Source organism: Hirundo rustica, chromosome Z, assembly GCF_015227805.2.
Source record: "Hirundo rustica isolate bHirRus1 chromosome Z, bHirRus1.pri.v3, whole genome shotgun sequence".
NCBI lineage: Eukaryota > Metazoa > Chordata > Aves > Passeriformes > Hirundinidae > Hirundo > Hirundo rustica.
This window is the reverse complement of record NC_053488.1, coordinates 57,015,396-57,036,008: the sequence shown is the minus strand read 5'-3', so window position 1 is coordinate 57,036,008 and position 20,613 is coordinate 57,015,396. Positions and strand designations below refer to the sequence as shown.

At 37.1% G+C, this 20,613-nt stretch overlaps 1 protein-coding gene across 1 annotated transcript in view; it reads left to right on the top strand.

Moving 5' to 3' along the window:
* TMC1 (transmembrane channel like 1) overlaps positions 1 to 20,608 on the top strand; it is a gene marked incomplete at its 3' end in the record, with an annotated part of 43,918 nt that extends 23,310 nt beyond the window's left edge. The window contains exons 5-13 of the mRNA XM_040090997.1: positions 2,898 to 2,988; positions 3,604 to 3,685; positions 6,291 to 6,397; positions 9,627 to 9,725; positions 13,290 to 13,432; positions 15,844 to 15,988; positions 17,933 to 18,127; positions 20,106 to 20,285; positions 20,492 to 20,608. Coding sequence (XP_039946931.1) covers positions 2,898 to 2,988; positions 3,604 to 3,685; positions 6,291 to 6,397; positions 9,627 to 9,725; positions 13,290 to 13,432; positions 15,844 to 15,988; positions 17,933 to 18,127; positions 20,106 to 20,285; positions 20,492 to 20,608 — 1,159 coding nt within the window. The remainder of the gene's footprint in view (positions 1 to 2,897; positions 2,989 to 3,603; positions 3,686 to 6,290; positions 6,398 to 9,626; positions 9,726 to 13,289; positions 13,433 to 15,843; positions 15,989 to 17,932; positions 18,128 to 20,105; positions 20,286 to 20,491) is intronic.
* Between the last annotated feature and the right edge of the window lie 5 nt (positions 20,609 to 20,613).

Sequence of the window (20,613 nt, the reverse complement as noted above, 5' to 3'; positions counted from 1 at the left end):
GAAGCATTCAAAAGCTTCAGCAGCATAAAATCTGTAGGTCCAAATCACCACATTGAGAAGGCAATGTTTTGGTTTGTCCTGGAGAAAAAGCATATATACTGATAACACTTGAAAGATTGCTTGATGGGGTCCAAGTGTCAGATGAGGATAATAAAAACTAGTTTTAGTAGAAAATCTTACCAAATTAACTTTGAAAAAGTCAAAAAGGGGTTTAAGATAAATAATTTTTAGGTCTTTGATAGTGGAAAATTCCTTCCTGTTTTGGCTTTATTTTATATCAGAACAAGTTTTTGGAGGGCTTGATTGTTTCACTCATAGATGCAAAATGTACTCGTATATGCTATCACGGATGTTTTAATGTTTTTATTGCTGGTTTTGTATTATGTCCTTAAATTTCTTTCTTATCACTTCACTCTGAAAAGACTCATCTTAAAATTTGAAAATTTCATGTTCTGTAATGTAACATAATTAGTGACTGAAAACACAGGTTTTTTACTCTATAGGTTTTGATTTCAGGAAATTTTCATGAACAAACCTGAATTACCCAGTGATAGAAGTGATAGTAGAATACAGTATGCTGACCTGGGAGACTGGTAGGTGTGCAGTTTATTGAGTCTGCCTGCTTTTATGGCACTGCCCCAGCACTGACTGCTGAATTTAAGAGGAAGCTGCCATCTGCTGTCAGGACTCCCTTGTATATGTTGACAGAGCAGCAAGAATTTGGATTCTGAGGACTGGGTCTAAAAGCGACCCTTGGACACAAGTTTCCTAAAGTTGAACCAATCTATTTTTTCTGATTTACTTCAGAGGGCTGAAATCTAATTGTAAATTTTTCTGAGAATCAAAATGAAAAATTATATGTGAGCAGTGTGCTGTAAAATCTCTTCAGCACTCAGAGTGGCTTGGAAAATAAAAAATCCCCAGTCAGTGCCAATGTTAGCTAAACACAGAAAGGTCGGATTTAAAAATCCAGAATAAAAATGTGATCCAGAAGCAAAGGATTGCAAATAAAGGATCTACATCCGTAAAAGGACATGGATTGATCCTAAAGGAAAACTTTTGAGGTGATGAATAGGTGAGCTCTGTGGCTGTGGGGTTGGCTGGGTATTTTTATCTTTTCTAATCTGAATATTTGCTTTCCTTGTGCTATAGGAGGGGGGGGGGGGGGACAAAAGAAGGAAAAAAAAAAAAAAGAAAAAAAGAGTGATTAGATTAGCTTTCATTATTTCAAATGTTGGGAAAAGGCGTGTAGAAGTCCTGAGAAGGCTGGGTGGCCTTGCACTCGCCCTGATGTTTTCACCAGTTGTGTTTGGGTGAAAGCACCTGGAAGGAGAGAGTGCTGAGAGGGCTCTCAAATAAGGAAAGCTCTCAATGGCTGAAAATTAAATTCAGTAACTTAACTTTGCACTTATGTGCACTTATTTGGATCCTTGGTACTGCAAGCTAAAGCAATTGTTGCAGTGGGTGTCTAAGTTGTGAAAGACTGAAGATCACCCTAAGCACTTGCTGTTACTAAAATACCAGATGTTGAGATTTTTAACCATTAAATTAGAAAAGTTATGACATGGCTAATGACCACCTTGTCAGGTAATTTTAACTCTCCTTCACTAAACTACACTCCTATACTGTCATTGACACTACCAGATTTTGCAGTTTAACACTTTCCTTCCTTGTTCTGGAAAGAGAGAAGAAATGCACATCACAATCAATATGCATCACAATTAGTATTTTCCCAATAGTTTACCTTTTCCCAGGTGCTTTGTGCAATGCAATGCAATAATAATAATAAACATAATATAGAGTGTTTTGAAATTATCCAGTGTGGCAACAAAACAGTTTACAGCATTGTGTGTACACTGGCAGTTAAAAATCCTTAGTCTGTTTTCCAGTGGTTTACGGCATTTAACCTTTAGAGCACATTTTCTCAGGAGAGACATAATGGAAAGTCATCAATGGAAATTGGGTTAAATGGAGGAAACATTAGTTCGCACTTGATCTCATCACTTTATTGTTTTAATCCATGGACTTTGTGCATTTTAGAAAGAGTTTAAAAGCTTTCCTTTCATCTTTACATTATTTAACTTATATATCTCTCTTGGCAAAATTTTAGTCTTCTGGGGACCAGTGAAGCTGCATTTCAAGGAAATTACTCTGAGAATGGTACAACTAGAGGAGATGTGTGCAAAAATTCAGAAGAGCTAAATTAAATGTAATATTGAGAAGGGTGGGCACAAGGGAACCAAAGCTCTAAGTGTATACGTATCTCTCTCAACCTGGGAATGTGTCCTAAGCTGCCAGGGCAGAGCAGGGATGTTTTAATGTATCCAGAGCAAGACTAGGACACAAGTGAGATCAAATATTGGCAATCAAAATGATAATTCACTTTGATTCACTATCAAAGAAGAGAGCAAGGAAGAAATTAGAAGAGTAGGAAAAAGCAAAGGATTACAGAAAGTAAGAAAGGTGATCACAACCAGGAATCCACAGTGTCCCATGAAGATCCAGCTTTCTTCTGTTGGAATAACTGTCAGGATAACAGGGTTAATTGCTTGAGCATCACATAAATGGGCAGTAGCTGAACTGCAAAAGTCAGTTTACTGACTTACTGTAACTAAATGTATTTGGTAACCTTAACTGGACATAGGCAGGTCTCTGAGCTCCAAATATGTTTGTATTAGATCACGTGTCTGAAGTTGCTTGTATTTTTGCATTACATATACATTAAATATATAGTAGTATGCAAAATACAAATTCCAAGAGCTTTCCTTTCCTAACATTACTAAGGGAACAAGATTTTACAAAGCTCAATGAGAAGTAAAAAAATTCCATTAATATGACAGAGACAATATAAAACTTACTATAACATAATCTGCATATCTCTTGTTGTCATTTTCCAGGGAGGCACAGCTTTTTGTTGAAAAGTTTGAAGGTGCTCTTGGAAAAGGAAAAGGAAAAAAATTCTATGCATACAAAGTGATGATGACGAAGGTAAATTGATTGCTTCACTAACTTCCTGTAAAGCTAATGGGAAGCCTTCTAGAGATTATTGCCATGGGTACTCATCTTCCATAGTAGTGTTCCTTGACTTTCTATGGATTTTAAACTTTTATTTTCACTGCTCTTGCATGAAAATATCTACAATGAAAACTTACAGTTTGATTTTCGAAACTTGTCATCAAAACAAAAATCAGCTGCTTTACAGGAGTTTGCAAGAGTTCAATATCTTGTGAAAGTTAATTTCTCTTGGTGTAGATTGGGTATTTGTGTGGGCTGAATCCAAAGTTCAGTCTTTCCCTTGAGAAAGGCCTCTGCAAAAGATGAAGAAAAAAAGAAAGAGAAAAGGAAAAGGAAGAGGAAAAGAAAATGGAAAAGGAAAAGATTGGCATGAAAGGAAGTGCTTAGCTAATAATTCTTCTTGTGGTAGAAATAGGAACTTCACACAAATCCAGTAGAAGATATATTAAAACAAACGGAGAATGGTCTTCAGAAACAATTACTTTGTGGACTCTGCCAATGGATTTAGTGGATGAATAAGAACTGAACATCTGGGCACTGAGATCATTGTGTGGTTTTTGTTTTTTTCTTTTCTGTGACTCTTTTCAGAAATGGATGAAATTTCAAAGAGACTTTGAAAATTTTAAGACAGCCTGCATACCCTGGGAGATGAAAATTAAGGAGATTGAAAGTAAGTAAGATTAGGATCTAGCTTCATATTTCTGATGTCTGCCAAATAGATGGATTTCTTTAGAATATGTGTCAGTATTCAATGCATGGTTTAAAATTAATGAGGGGTTTTTTTTAAATTAATATTTGTTGAGCTTGATAATATAACTAGTTGAAAATTTTCTTCAGAGAATATCTCTTTACAGATAAAAAATGTCATTATACAGGCAGAGTTTCATGTAAGTTGTATTTCTTTCATTGTAAGCCACATAATAAAACACAGAGAAAACAACATTGGATGCCCCAAATATAAACGAGGCAGTGTAGTTAGTTCTGTGGGTATATTTAAGAGTAAGGATCTGTCACAAGTCAGTTTTTTGTTGCAGTTCCAGCATTGAATTTAAACTGCAGCCCTTTATTTGAAGATTTGACTTAAGTGCATGGATACCTGAGTAAAGGTGTGCCACTTAGGTTCCCTTTACAACAAATGCTTCCCACTACAACATGAAGAGCCTTTCTCAGTTGAGTTGAGTCTAACTCTTGCAGTCCTCCAGCTGTCTAGAAAGATCAAGTAAGAACTTGAAGCACTGGGTGGTCTCAGGTAGGCTCCCTTCTTCAGGATGCGAATCCCTTCTAGCACAGGGAGACCGACTTCAGAACAAAGGGCACAAAGCTCTGCTGTGCTGCATCCTCATATAGGATAGTTGCCAATAGGTGAATCTGATGCTGGGGCTTTGATGTTCAGAAGAGAAGCTGAGAAATGTATGAACTATTTATGTTTAGGAAATAGATGTTTCTATTCCTCACAAAACAGATATTCACTATTATCTATGCAAAAGGTAATTTTCCTTACAAAACAGATATTCAGTATTATCTGCCTCACTGCAGATGTTCCATATGGATGCATAACAGAGGTTTCATCAGGGTAACTGATACAAGAACTGTAACTCAGTGCATGAAAAGAAGGTATTCCCAATACAGCAATGATATAAGGATTTGAGCAAAAGAAATAATGGGGCATGGAGAGGTCTACAGAAGTAACCTGAAGTCAGAAGTATTCAAAATTTCCTGCACTGTATTTTTTGAGTCCATAGCATCCCCCAAAGGCTGTAGTTTGGTTATAATTGGGTATCACCACCAGATAGACTAACTCAAAATCTCTTGATTTATACCTCTCCCCAGGCTTCCCAGCATGTTGGTCACTGCTAAGATTGGCCGCTTTGCAAAAAAATTTAAAATGATGATTTAATTCTGAATGGTGAATAAAGCAGATTCAAAAGGCTGAAATCCTTGACAGAATGGCTTGTTCCTCCCTTTGCAGAGCTATCATAAATATCTCTTAGTTGTATTCTTTTTATACTTTGGTACTATACCTGTACAAGTGTATTAGGTTTTCTACTGATTGAGCCGTTATAGTAAAATATGAATATATGTATCCCAAATACTACAAGATATATTAACTTCATATTACAGACTGAAAGAATGCACTACATGTCTGCAAAAGAGTTTGGAAATAACAGCATAAATATGTCTCTTTGATCAAAGAGATTTACTTTTCATTTGCTATCAATGTACTCCAGGCTTCCAAAATAGTGCGTGAAAAACCTATTGAAAGGTCATTTTTCCCCCTGCAAATGAATGGTAATGGAACTGAAATCTAGTACTTTTCTAACTGACAGCTCTCCAACAGGCAGCAGAACTGTGCTGAAGCAAGGTGGGATTGAATTTGAGCTTTTTTTTTTTGGTTTGTTTGCCCTGACTTGCAGAGCATGGGTCAAGTCAGGTCCTTGGCTCTCAGTGCTTCCCCTTCAGGCTCTGATCTGTGCACAGGTCTAGGTCGGGGGCTGGAGTGTGTGAGATCAAATCCTTCACCTAGCGATGGGACTGGCTGGACACCTGGCTACAGATAGAGCACATACATAGAAAAGTAAGAGAAAGAAAGGGTACAAAGGCATGCCGATAATGTTTTTCATCTCTTGTGAAAAAATCTGGTGAACACTCTTATAACAGCACTGACAAGTGTTTTATTGTCACAGAAAGACTTTCCCCACTGGCTAATTCTGCGCTGTTTCCTGTTAATGCAGGAAGCATTAATGCTGCTTCCTGTTAAAAACCTGGGCTGGTTCTGCATTAGCATGACAAGAATGCTTAAAATCCACATCAAACAGAAAAATGAATAAAAACAATTGAAACATACGTCTAGAGATTACTTAATAATAGCAAGTATCACAGCTTATATATGACTCTAAACAATCCATTTAACTAATAATTTTATTCTTTTTTTTCCTGTTTCCTCAGCGAGCTCAAGACATACCTATATGCAATATGCAAAAAAAACAAAAACAAAACAAAACAAAACAAAAAAAACCACACACACAAAAAAAAAAAACCACAAAAAAACCCCCCACCACACCTTACTAGAATTATTGTAATAAAGAAAAAATTAGAATGAAAATTAATTAAATTTAGAATTAATTTTAATTTTAAATTAATTAAAATGAAAATAAATTATATGTGTAAAAACCTCTCCTGATTTTACTTATTTTATAAAAAATTTGTGCATCCTTAGATAAAATAGCATCAAAGGACTAGCTTATTTGCCTTTTCATCACATCTCATTTTCACAGGTCACTTTGGCTCCTCAGTAGCATCTTATTTCATATTCTTGCGTTGGATGTATGGAATAAATATGATTCTCTTTGGACTAACCTTCGGTCTCGTAATGGTGCCTGAGGTGGGAATATTTTAAATTATATTTGAGGATTGTCATGTGGATTTCTTTCTTTGCAGTGAGATTTCATAGAACTGGAGCTTTAAACAAGTTTTTAGTCTCTTTATGCTCCATTTGTAAGTATTAGACTACTAAGCCTTTAAAGATGGGTTTCCTTTGTGGACAGTTGTCTCTACAGAGAGAGAATGTCATGTCTTGACATGACAGGAATTAGACATGACAGGAATTAGACATGACAGGAAAATGTAAATATATATTTAGGGTTGTCTTCTGAAATGGTTTTTGAAGTCTGGGATGACATAGGTGTGGGGTTTTTTTGTTATCTGAGGAAGTGGGTTTGTTTGTTTGCTTCTTTTTGGTGGGTCTGTGCATAACAAAATAGAGGAACTGAGACTAAGAAAAAGCAAGGGGGACTATCTCTACTAAATGTGCAATGCAGTAGGAAGATGCATCCTGGGGCTCAGAGCATCCTTTCAGATGCAATACTCACATGCTGTTAAGGTGTAATAGGGCTGTAAAGTCAGGAGAGACCTCTCATATTCTGCACTGTGCAACATCTCTGCTAAGAGTGGTACTTAGATCAACTATTGGACTCAGACATGAATTACTTTTATGAAATATAATACTTCCTGGGTTTCTTTGAGCCACCACATTGCTCTTCTAAAAGCAGGGCTGAGGTATTTCTTTATGAGACCAGATGAGTGCCGATGGCAAAAGAAAAGAGCTTGCTCTCTCACCGGGGGAATATTGGCTTTATTCTGGAGTCCTGCCCTGCCTGGCTGGAGCTCTTTCCCGGGGGCTCACCGGTGTCAGAGATGTAGCTTCCGCCCCTCCCGGGGCTTTTCCCTGGGGGGCAGGGCCCAGAGGCAGGGACAAGCCACTGCCCAATCAGGGATAAGGTGGGAGTGGAACAGAGTTGGGTTGCATTCCAGTGTGGGAGGATGGGCGCGGCAGAGCAGGGACAAACCACGTGATACAATTTCTAAGGGGAAAGGCAGAACATTACAAATCCAAAGGAACACAATATAAACCCAATTAATGCATTACAACACAGGGCTTTTATGGAATTAAAAATATTGTGCCATCTCCCTGATTTCTATATCCCGTATTCCTCTTATCTTTCTCATTTTGTAGTAAGCAATTAAGAAAGAGTGAGGTAGGAATTTCCGATAACTTGCCAGTCCAGCATTTCAGTAGCACGATCCCTCCAGCTAGGTCCCTAGAAATCTATTGGGTTTGATGGGATTCATCATCTGATGTAATTGCAAAAATATCTCTCAATTATTTTTGAGTTATCTTGGTAATTAGGGGATGTTCTAGCTGACTGGGTGCTGGCAAGTGTTGTTCTGATTGTCGAGAACAGCAGGAAGGAGAACCTCAGAAACTACAGGCCTGTCAGTCTCACTTCAGTGCCTGGTAAAGGGGAAGATTTTTCTGCAAGGTTTGAAAAACACTTGAGGAACAATGCAGTGATTCACTGCATGAGAGGAAAGTCTGGCTTGTCAAACCTCTGATCCTTTTATGATGAAGTAACCCAACCAGTTGATCAAGGGAAGCCAGTGGATGCACAGTTTTTGGACTTCAGTTAAGCTTCCAATAGTGTCTCTTCCAGTATCCTTATGGACAAAATGTGCAGCACACAGCTGGATAAACATATCATGGGATGGGTGAGCAGCTGGCTTATGGATCAGGCACAAAGGGGTTTCAGTGACTGGGGTGACATCAGACTGGTGACTTGTCACCACTGGGGTTCTGCAGAGCTCTGTCTTTGGAGCTGTGCTCTTCAACATCTTCATAACTGACTTGAACTCAGGAGTGGAAGGGATACTAAGCAAGTTCATAGATGATTCAAAACCATGAGGAGCTGTTGACTCCCTTGAAGGCAAGGAGGCCCTGCAGGGAGAGGAGATCTCAGCAAATCAGAGTGCTGAGCAGTCACCAACCATGATGTTCAACAGAAGAAGGTGCCAGATTCTATACCTGGGAATGGCAATCCTGGCTGTACACACAAACTGGAAAATGAGTAGCTGGAGAGCAGTGCTGTGGAAAAGTACCTGGAGGTCCTGGTCAGTGGCAAGTTGAACATGAGCCAGCAGTGCCCTGGCAGCCAGGAGGGCCAAGTGTGTCCTGGGGTGCATCAGGGACAGCATGGCCAGCTGGGGCTGGGGAGGGGATTGTCCCGCTCTGCTCTGAGCTGGGGCAGCCTCACCTTCAGTCCTTAGGTGCCACAATAGAAGACAGACATTAAGCTGTTAGGGAGCATCCAAAGGATCATGAAGGGCCTTGAGAGGAAGCCATATGAGAGGCAGCGGAGGTCACTTGGTGTGCTCAGCCTGAAGAAGAGATTGAGAGACCTCATCACAATCCACAACTTCCTCATGAGGGGAGGCGGGGGGGGCAGGCACTGATCTCTTCACAGTCATGACCAATGAAAGAGCCTAAGGCACTGGCCTGAATTTGTGTCAGGGGAGGTTTAGGTTGGGTATCAGAAAAAGGTTCTTCACCCAGAGGATGGTTGGGTACTGGACAGGCTCCCCAGAAAAGTGGTCACAGCTCCAAGTCTTACAACTTTCAAAAAGTTTTGAACAATACTTTCAGGCACATGGTGAGACTCTTGAAGATGATCTTTTGCAGGGCCAGTAGTTGGACTCGATAATCTTTGTGGATCCCTTTCAACTCAGCATATTCTGTAATTTTGTGATCTTCCTGAAAAGCCAAAACAGAATAAATGTCCAACAGTTTTCAGAGTGAGCCTGGAAAGGACACCATGAGGAAACGTACTGTGTCTGAACAAGCATCTTGCCAGCAGCAGGGAAACTGTCAGAATCCAAAAACTGATTCCGTAGCATCTTCCCATACACTTAATTGAAAATATCCCAGAAAAAATCCTGATGCAAGAAAAATTAATATTTTGGTCTTTGTAAGATAAACACCACTCTTTAGAGAAATATGGATGGTTTTGAGTGTTGCTTTTTAATGTAAGAGGCACAGTCTGGCAATCCATTTTTACTAGCAGAACTATAAATTTAGAACACACCACTGAATGCATATGCTAAGCACAGCTTCAATCTGTAACATGAGGAGCAGTGAAAGGAATTGTAGAAGTAGGTCATCCCCATTAAGGAGTTTAGGAGCATAAAACCAGTTTTTCAAAGAAATGACAGATCACTGTCCATTTCCTTTGCTGCTATTTTGCTTTAAAATATAAATAGCTTTCCTTTTTTGGTTTCAGGCTTTGATGGGTAAGCCATATGGCTCTTTGCCTAGAAAAACTGTCCCAAGAGCTGAAGAAGCAACTGCTATGAATTTTGCTACTCTCTGGGATTTTAGTGTAAGTGCATAATCTTGCAATACTGCCTATCCTCATGACTTTTATTCACAATTACTTCATTATTTAATGTTCAGTTATTTAATGTGAAGTATTTCTGGAGATAATTCACAAGATAATTAATTTGCATATTTTTTCACAAACTCTCTGTATAGATGTTCCTTTCAAACAAAACACTTAATGAAGCTTGTTGTTCACAAGTACATGTCAGTGTACATAGCAATCCAAAGACACATGGGGAAATATCTTGAAGCTTGTTTGCCATTCTGAAGTACTGGATTTCCATTTAAACATGAATTTGGTATTCTGCTTTTATATGATTAAGATTCTGAATTTTAAAATGCTATATGAATTAGGAAAAAAGAGAAGAAAATACATTAAAAATATCAGTGAGCTACATACATTTTATCTCTTCGATTACATACATTGCCAGTGATGGATTCTCCTTGGATAAAAAAAGGATTGGAAGATCTTTCCAAAAACCTGTGTTTGTAACATTTTGCAGTGGCTACTTCCTGAAATGACATTGCATCTAGTTCATCAGAAGTTGTATATTTGAGTGACAGTAAGAATAAATCTAAACGTGTGGCTGGGAAGTTAGATAAGGATAATGAAATGATAAAATGAGAAATAAAAACCTCAGGGAGATATTGGAGAAAAAATGAATTATAGTAACTCAAAGATTTTGTAAAGAGAATGGGCTAGAGGAGCATTATACAGAAGATGAGAACAAAGCTTGTAAAATAAATGTATTTGAGAGAAGAAGGATGAAGGCATGGTGGAAAGACAGGAAAAGTTTTCAATAATTGTAGAAACATAAACTGACAGATGTGAAGAAGAAAGTACAGTAAATAAAAAAGCAGCAGTTAACAGAGGAAGTTAATGCAAACATAATAAACATAGAATTAGGTAATGAAAGAGAGGGATCCCCTGAAATATTGAGGGAAAAAACCAAATTCTTGAGGCATGTCAGATTGACAAATATTCCCTGAAGACAAGATCTTTTTTTAAACAGCATAGGAAATAGTAGCTTTCATCTACTAGGAACACTTGTATGCTACCAGGTAAGTTACAAATAAATGACCACACATCACCTATCAATATTTTATTCTAAACAAAACCCCAACAAAACCCAAATATCTCCAAGAACTATGTAAGGACTTAAAAAATGCAGCAGGAAACACTGCCCCATAAGCTAAGCCAACATAATGGAGCTTGAGATAAGCACAGATGCTGCAGTAAGAAGGAGTTAACTCCAGGCCTAACAGGTCAGAAGGCTTGGTTACCATATTGACAAAAATTCCCACTGTGGCACACTCTGAGAAAGGAAGCAATGCTTGTCCACATAACATCCCAAGTGATGGGAACCTTGTGGATACCTGGAACTTGAACTGTATGAAGACGATACCACAGAAGAATGTCTTAGGACCCCACCACTGAGAAGATCAGGGTGAAAAAGGACTGGCAGGATCACACATGAATCCATGTGGAATCTAGTGTGTGTTTCTACTGAAAAGATATCTTTCTACTTTTTCTCTCTGTCTCTCCATCTCTCTTTCTCTCTCTTGGTCTCTTACACTCCCTTACTCCCATTTCTTTCTCTCTCTCTCTCTCTATCTCTCTCCCCCTCATACCTAATGTTAAATAAAATCTGTACTGTTGAATTCAACGTATGGTCTCTTATGGACACCTTGTTTTGGGCAGAGACACTTCCTTATAAATGGATCATAACATCCCACCACTCTCTAAGACAAGTAAAGAACAGATGAGCTCAGCATGCCTATTCGGCTTTCTTTTGTGCTTGAAATTTTGTTCACATTACTGACATGGTAAAGGGAAGAATATTTGGATTTTGATATATTCTACTTGGAATTTAGTTTTAACATTTAGTTTTCAGATTATAATCCAGTCATAAAATATTAGAGTCTCAAGTCTTATTGCAAGAGCACATTCAAACATAGTCTTTTATGTTAGGCTCAGAAAGGACTGAAAAACATTCTCCATGTATGTCTATTTTTACAGAGTTGGAGTTATTTCTAATCTTATGGTGAAGTGCTGTGGAATCAACAACCTGAACACAGCGCAGGAATTATCCCTGACATGCAGATCACAGAGATTAAAAAAGCATTTTAATAATTTTGGAGACCCAAAAGGCTCTCCAGACCTGCATCAGACTGTATTTAAATCTGGGCTAAGAAGGAATTATAGGATGCTTTAGTGACCAAAAATATGCAATATACATATTATTGAATTTGAATGTGTCCTGACAGGTGTGGGTGTTTTACTAGTACTTAGCAAGAAATGTGCTCTCTTAGAATACTTGCTTTATTAAAGATGAGCATATTTTTAACCATTATGCATAGGCACATATCTCAGATCTAGTCAGAGATGAAGAAAAATGAGATATGTGGATCAAGATATTTTGAACAATAGTTACGTGTGCTGTATATTAATATTGGATTTTCAGCTTAGTATTGTGAATTTGGTTTTTCAAAAATGCCTGTGAGTCATTTAATGTATAGTAAAAGCTTAAATAAATCAAGTGCATGCTTTGAAAAAATAAATAAGAGAAAGATGATACTAATTTTAAGAAAGTGGGCAACTGAAAATGAGAAGGGAAATAATTTTTTTTAATTTCACCAACCCTTCATCTTATTGTGTTACTGTCAAAATTATGCATGGTCTGTCTTCCAATTGAGTAGTCAAATACTGCATATTGCACTTGGAATTATACCCAGCTGGAGGTTTGCTACTGCTGTGCATGCACTGAGCTGTCCTGGTAAAGGCTCTGGCTTTGGTCTTCTTCTAGGAGATGAGTTCTTGCACTAACCTGAGAATTACTAGGAAGTTTTAGTTATTTATCCATGTAAATGCATGACAGCAAGTTCTTACCATTAATAAGTACTAGTAAATAATTTTGAAAAATTATCTGTATGACCAGGAGAAGAGAGAGTAATTCATATAAAGATTTTTAGAAAGGAAGATAGACTTTGAATTGCTGAGAAAGAGAGTTCACTTATATTGTATTTTTTACAGCCTTGGAGCCAAGTCTGTGTGCAAGAGATCTCTGTACTGAATAATGACCCATAAAATGCCCCTACCTGTCAGTTATCATATATACTGAATGATCACCCAAAACCAGCAGGCAACTGTTATTAGACAAAAAAGAGATAGTAGATTCTCATATCAAGTTCATGCAAATAAATTTTAGAAAGGTGAAAATTAAGTTAAAAATAAGGGATTTTATCTGCAAGTAATCTGAAAAACAAATTTTGTAAAACAATTTGTTTCTTTTACAATAAGGGTGTTGATGAAGAAGATTTGACTCATTAAATTCTAGATGGATGGTTAATGAATAGTTTTAAAAGATTTTGAAGGTGCTGTGAAATATTCTATGTCTTTTTAAAATAAAGGGACACATTTTCTATCTGTGAACTTTGTTATTGTGATATTTACAACTGATTTGAATTCACTGAAAGGAATGTTTTAATACATTGCTATTGATACATTTACGGATTATATGCATAATTAAGAAAAGTAACGTTATAATTTTTTCTGACTTTTCAGGGCTTTGCGCAGTATTCTGTACTCTTTTATGGTTATTACAATAACCAGAGGACAATCGGGTGGCTCAAGTTCAGGATGCCTCTTTCATATTTCCTTGTTGGAGTTGGGTCTATTGGCTATAGCTTTATGATTGTCACTCGAACGTAAGTTCTCCTTGCCTGTGGAAAAAAGTACATTCAAAAAGGCAGGTAATTCCACTGTTGCCTCTGGAGACTGTCTTTTTAAAAAATGCACTGATTTTAAGTACAGGACACATGAAAGATCAAATGTAAGGTCAAAGTTATATAAGACTCCTTCAACCTCTATTTATTTATCTGTTCTTCTGCACCAGAAGTTGTGCCGCAGTGTAGTGAAAGTGGAAATAAATCTTTACTGAAATAACAAAGCACTTCTCTCCTGAACTTCAAAATTAAAAATTAATTCATAAAGTGAGGAAGAGGTCATCTTTTCATAATACTTGGAATCTGGTTGATTTTCAGCTAAACTCCAGGAAATTCAATAATTCTACCTTTACTGGTTCTTTATGTGAATTAAACTATTCTATGAAGGAAGAGCACAAGAAAGAAGCATATAGCAAATAATTCTGCATGTAGCTCACAATCCACAGTAAATGCTGCCAGTTAATATAATCTTTAATACCCTTGGTTCAAGCAATATGACCACAGTAGTACAGTCAGCTCTAGCAGTGGTTTTATAAAAAGCCTGTAGAGAAAAAAATAAGAAGCTTGCAGTTCAAGATTCAAAGACACTTTTAAATATAGAGAAAAATGCAGTTAATGTATTTCTGAAGTGTATTTCTGTTTTGTTTCGAAGCCAGTATTTTTATCATGCATGACCTCTAGATTAAATCATGTTCTGTTTTCAAATTGCTTCCTGCATAAGGGAAGAATCATTTGAGGAAAAAAGAAAGACGTCTTCAGTCACATATATGTATTTTTGGAAAGGAAACAAGCTAATACAATAAAACAGCAATTGATTTAGTTCAAAAAGATATTTTTAAATATTTTTGATAAAACATGTGCCAAGATTAGAATAGTCTTAGTCTCAGACAATTTTGATTCAATAACCCTCACTCAGGCAAAAAAATATTCCTGATAGCGGGAAAACTCTGTAGCCCAAAACAAAGGAATGTCCTTGAGAAAAAAATACATAGTATGTGCTTACTTTCCATGTGGCCACATGACAGTAATGATGACCAGTAATTTGAGTAATCACATGACAGTTCTTGCAGTGTCCTGCTCTTTTCTATTTCTCTGGGAAGAAGCACAGTGAGTACAGAAATGAAAAACAGGAGGTGCTATCATTTTTTCTGTTGTTGTTTAAGAACTGGGAAAGGTCTTTGTGAAAGAGATAGAGATGATTATAAACACTATTGTTTTATTTAGGGGAAATATTTAGATGTAGGGCTCCTCTCTTCAGCTCTTGCAGTGTGTAACATAAAATTGAAATATTTCTGATCTCAAATAAATATTCTAACCACAAGGATGTTCATTATTCCATTAGAAACTCCTGAGAAGGAAACATCTTAGTCTATAAACAAGGGCAGACTTTACTAAGAACCTTTCATTATCTCTGACACTTCTGGATTTTACCAACCCTTGATTTTTGTCATCCTAGAAGGATTTTCTGTATTATTTACTTACTATTCTCTTTCTATATTTCAGAGCATGTATTTAATTGGCCTTTTAAAAATGTGATACATAGAATGCATTAATATTAATAACATAACTCTGCTGCCCTATTGAGATTTAAAATAAGTGGTGTCTTTTCCTGACAGGAAATACTGAAAATTATGTGATTTGTACCTTATCAGCACACTATTTCCTTGTGTTTATTGACTTGAATTGGGTGACAAAGTGTGCAAAGCAATACCACAGTTATTAGATTAATGAAACTCCTTTAAGAAGGAGAACTTTGGAGACAAGATTAAGTTCAGTCTGAAGAAATACTTCTCTGAAGAAGTAATCTGATGTTTCTGGACACTGTAATAAATCTTTTTTGTATGTGCATAGGAGATGATAGGGAAGATAGCTGTATGAGTGCTGTTTTATATGTTACAACCATGTTTTCTTCTGTCCTTTTATTTTAGATTATTATATTATTTGTTATATTTATTTTGTTCTATTTATGTATTTATTCTGTTTACTATTATTTTAGAATATTTTGTTTATTAAATTTCTTCTTCTTTTTATATTTGTGAACTCTCTAATAAAATCTATTGCAGTGCAGGATGCTCTGCACTTTTCTATTTAATAGATGTTCTCAATATTGTTTTTCTATTAAGCTTCTTATCTAGCAGAGTTTCTGTGAGAGGCTGATGAAATGCACTTTCACATCAAAATGTGTGCGGTGAGCTCATAAAAGGTCTAAATATGAAAATCTCAGTCTTGCTCATTTGTTTCAGGAAAAAAGATTTAGTAAAGCATAACTGACAGAAAGAATGACATAGACTTTTTCAGAAAAGAAGTTAGAATTCAGCAACCATTTAAAAGTCATGTCCATGAAGCAGAACTAGTGCTGAAAAGGTCTTCCTGTGTCTTTCTGTTTTTTATAGAATGGCAAAGAATGCAAATGACGATGGTGGCGGGGATGACACTAGTTTTAATTTCAGCTGGAAAATGTTCACAAGCTGGGATTACCTGATTGGCAATCCTGAGACAGCAGATAATAAGTTTGCCTCCATCACAACAAGCTTTAAGGTAAAACAGAGTTTACTAAGGACAAGCAATATGATTTGGCTTTCACGCTGGTGTGGATCAGATGGAATTAAGGTCAAGAGTTAGGTGTGCTGAGGATCAGAAACATATACTTAAACTGGAATCTGACCCCTTCTGGGTCTCTGTGTCTCACCATCAGATTTTTTTTTTTTTTTTGTGAAAGAAAACATTAGCATCTTTTGTGTCCTCTGTGCTGACAGTACCAGTTTTAGAAAACTGTTAAAATACTGTAAAAATAATATTTTCCTTTTTCTCGTCTCTGATGGTTTCCAGTTTCTATGGTGTTTGTCTGAAAAACTTTTTAAAAATGTTGCTCCACTTTTGCCAACTTCACATTGTCAACTTCTCTTGTAACAGAGATGTCATGAGACAGAGTAATAGAATAATCTGTATAGAGTTATTTATCTGTAGAACTGGCCTCAGAATTTTGAGTTCATACTAATTTTTCAGTGTTTTTATTTTCAAATTAATTACAAAATATAGAAGTCAATATTCTTAGGCCTCTTTCCAGTGTGTAGGGTATGTTGATTTCAAGAGTGTAAGGAAATCTGGGGCAAGATGTAAGACGCAGGGCTATGAAAACAGTGGAGGGTATATATTCTATATGTTGAATGATAAAAAATGTGTTTATGCTGTAGGGTGGCTGGGACACACCAGTGTAGCATGCAAAGGAAAATTTAATTTTTGATGAAATAATGTACAGGGATACGCAGGTGAAATGCTTTGAGACAATGAAAAGTGTGCTAGGCTTGCAGTTACACCATGGGAGCTGGAGCACTGAGCACTAGTTGCTCTGCTCATTTGCACCTTTCCTGTCCACAGCAGTGATACAGCCACCACAGTCCCTCACCCTACACACCTCCTCAGCTGCAGGCGTAACAGAGAACTGCCCTCAAGTGTAAGTCATCAAGAAAAGATTCCAAGAAAGCAAATTCTAGAGAAATACTGATTGAAAGCATTGAATCTGTATGAGCTTCCCTGCCTGCCGACTAAGAGCAAATAATGAAAGCTATTTGGGAAAGAATACAAATTGGTTGGAAAAAAAGCTAATTTTGAAAAATAAACTCATGAAGCTTTACTGTGATTCTGCAAACAAGCAAGAAACCTCAGAAAGAAAGGGTGGAGTCTTGGCTTGGTGAGGTCATGGGAGTTTTGTTTGAAAGCTGCTGTCTCCTGTCCTTTATGTGACAAAATACATGCTGTAAAAGGAGCAGAGCCATGAAAGGCAATTATTAGAAAGCAGTTTAGCTTCCCCTCTGGGTAACTGATCTCTATACCAAAGTCAGAAGTGGTAACAAGGCTTCCTTTCATGAAGACACTCCAGGCCAAAAGCTCTTTCACCTGGAAAAAGTAAAAACTGGAGATTATAGTTGCCTCAGACTCTTAATATTTATCAGTTAAGGTCAAGGGTAAATGTGGAGCAAATATTTCGTTCTGCAGACTGAAGCTCTGCACTGTCTAATTTTTTAGGATTCCTACATCTCAACTATCTTCTCATTCCTTCTGAGTTGCTGACCTTCAGAGTAAAATGTTTTCCTCTTTTCTCAGAAAAAAAATGCACATTTTTAAAGCATGACATTTCCTTTTCTGACAGACAATCACATTTTTCCTGCTGTATCACTCAACTTTTTATCACCTTGCAAACCGAAAGAACACACTTGGGTTTTTTGACACGAGTACAACTGTAACAAGACTTATTTGGGGACACATTCAAGAAGGGCAAAAGAAATCCTGGAGAGCCAAAACTTTGGAATCTGCCAGGACCTGAACAAGATTTTATGAGATAGCATGCATTCATCTCAAAACATGAACTCCAGAAGCCTATTTGCACCTTTGTAATTTAACTGACTTCTAACAATTGAAGAAGAATGTGGGGCTTTGACCATTGAAGTATTCATAGTATTCTTTTCTTTCTAACAAGTGCAGGAAGCAATTGTGGAGGAACAGGAGAGCCGAAAAGAAGAAAATATTCATTTGACTCGATTTTTAAGGGTTCTTGCAAACTTCTTAGCCCTATGCACACTTGCTGGAAGTGGCTACCTCATCTTCTTTGTTGTCAGAAGATCCCAGCAATTTGCCTTGGAAGGTCTGGAGAACTACGGGTGGTGGGAAAGAAATGAAGTTCGTGCTATTTCTATAATAGATGTGGTTTGAAATCGTATTCCTCTGCTTTGCATGTTGCCTTTTCCCTACCGCTAGTTTAAATACTCTGAGTATGGGTGGGAAATATCTAACAAAAGGATTGCTCATGTCTCTCTGCTTCTTACTTCACCAAATTTCTTCTTTGCTTCTTTCAAATATCCCTTAGCATTTAGCTTTCATTTGAAGCCTTTACATTTCCTCCTCTGTGCTCCTAGGATTGTTTTCCAGACAATCTATGGATCTGTGAGATCTCTTCAAGGAATCCACTCTCTTCTTGCTTTTCTCCTGAGACTGGCCTAAGCAGAGTGATTGATTTGTGGGCACAGAAAAGGTTATTTGGGACCTCATGGATACAACTCTGCAGGGTAGCAACAGGTTGAAACTGATGCCTTCCAGTTCCACTTGCCTTGTCCAAGAGTTCCATGCCATTTTTTTTTGTGCCTAATCTGTGCCTAATGCTTTCCTCAAAAGCAGATGCAGCCTGCCTGATAGAGGTGTAGAGTGAAGATGGTGATTTTGTTTCTATGACAGCGTGCAGTATGCACCTGAAGTCAGTGTGCTGTATGAAAACCTGGGAAAGTTTTACTCAGCAAAAATACTATTCTGCGTGTTGTAAAACTAGTTTGTTTCTTCATGCTTATCTTCTGAGCTGGAGTGTGAAGTACATACCTGGTTTAAAGTAAGGCAAAAACGTGCTAGCCTTATAAAGCTGAAGAGATAGGTGATGATAGAACAAGGAAAATCAATCCAAAATTTTCAACACCAAAGCCTGACTGAGAAAGTAACATTAGAATATGAAAAATCCACCTCTGGAATCCAGAGAAAAAGGGCTGTTGAGAGTGGATTAAGTTCCTTGTTACCACATTTTAGTTTGATGGGAAGGGAAAGATTATGTACAAAACTTCTTGATTTAAGGCAGCACAAGCTCTGAGACAACAGAGTTGGAGGAATTCAGCTTTCTCTCAGTTAAAAGGTGTGGTAACAGATTTGTACTAACAAGGACTGGGCTACCAAAGGCTGTTATATTAGTTTATGCTATAATCTGGGAAGTAGGTAACATCTGTCTTTATGCTCATTGTTTTGCAACTATAATAAAAATATTTTTCTAAAATGACAGAGTAAAGATCTGGAGCAGGTGTGTCTTGTCTGTAAAGGAGAATAGGTAAAGCAACACTGACATTATTTAGCTCAAAAAATATCCTACTGACAGGTAATTAACATATTTGTGAGTACAAAACATTGCCCTGGATATTAATATTTAATTGAATAAATATATTTGGCTTCTGAGTGAAATCCACACACTTTTCTTAGTTTATGGATCAAATTTTCTTATTGTGTGAATTGAGGATTTGATCAGAAATTGAGCATCTAATGTACAACTTAGAGTAAACGAAAATTCAGATCCTACATACAAGGCAAGCTGCAATATCTGAAAATTGACATTCCTCCTGAAAGTATTATGCTGCTTTTGTAGAAAATTTCATTACACTAGAGTCATTAAGGGAGTGAACAGTGTTTACATGCAATTATTTGGTAGAGAAATCCATAGTAAATATACTTTTTGTCATCTGTTCCTGAAGTTCACAGCATAATAAAGGGCTTCTGCTGACTTTGTGGAAAAGTCCTTTTTCTCTCTGACCCTCCTTCTCTCTATTAATTTTTTATCTCCCTCTCCATATCAGCAGTACCTAGTTCTGTCAGAACCCGGTTCAGATACAATTGTCTAGTGTGTCATGAAGAGAAGGATATCAGTGGAAGTAGACAGACTGGGATGGTGTATGGATTTCAACTTGTGATACTCAAGAATGGATTTTGGATTTTACTAAATCAAAACCCAAATAAAAAGTAGCAATGCTTTTTCACCCAAAGTAGTAATGATTTTATCACCCAAATCAGTAATTATGGACAAATTTATTTCTAACATTTCATTGTAAACTTTTTTCCCCCCACTCCTCAGGTGAACACAGTTATGTCACTTTTAGGAATGTTCTGTCCAACTTTATTTGATGTAATCAGTTCTCTGGAAAATTACCACCCTCGAATAGCTCTAAGATGGCAGCTGGGAAGAATCTTTGCTCTTTTTCTTGGCAATCTCTACACTTTCATTATCGCCCTAATGGATGAAATCAACCTCAAGGCAAGATATTTCCTTTCCTTCGCTATGTTTGACATGTAGCTGGGCAAAATTGAAGACCTCCAGCCAGTCACAGACATATCAGAGAAAGACATTCTTTTTTTGTGCTGTAATTTGCATCCATGCCTAAGCTAGCAATGGGAATTTTGGAATAGACAAGCTTGAGTGTTGGTAGCAAGCTCATGTTGATTTTTTTTTTTTTTACTTAGTTGGAAGAAGAAAAGATAGTCAAATATAACATGACAATATGGGAAGCCAGTCTGTACAATGGTACTATTCCAGAGAATTCAACTGCTCCTCCAATACAGGTGGATCCTGCTGATGTCCCCAG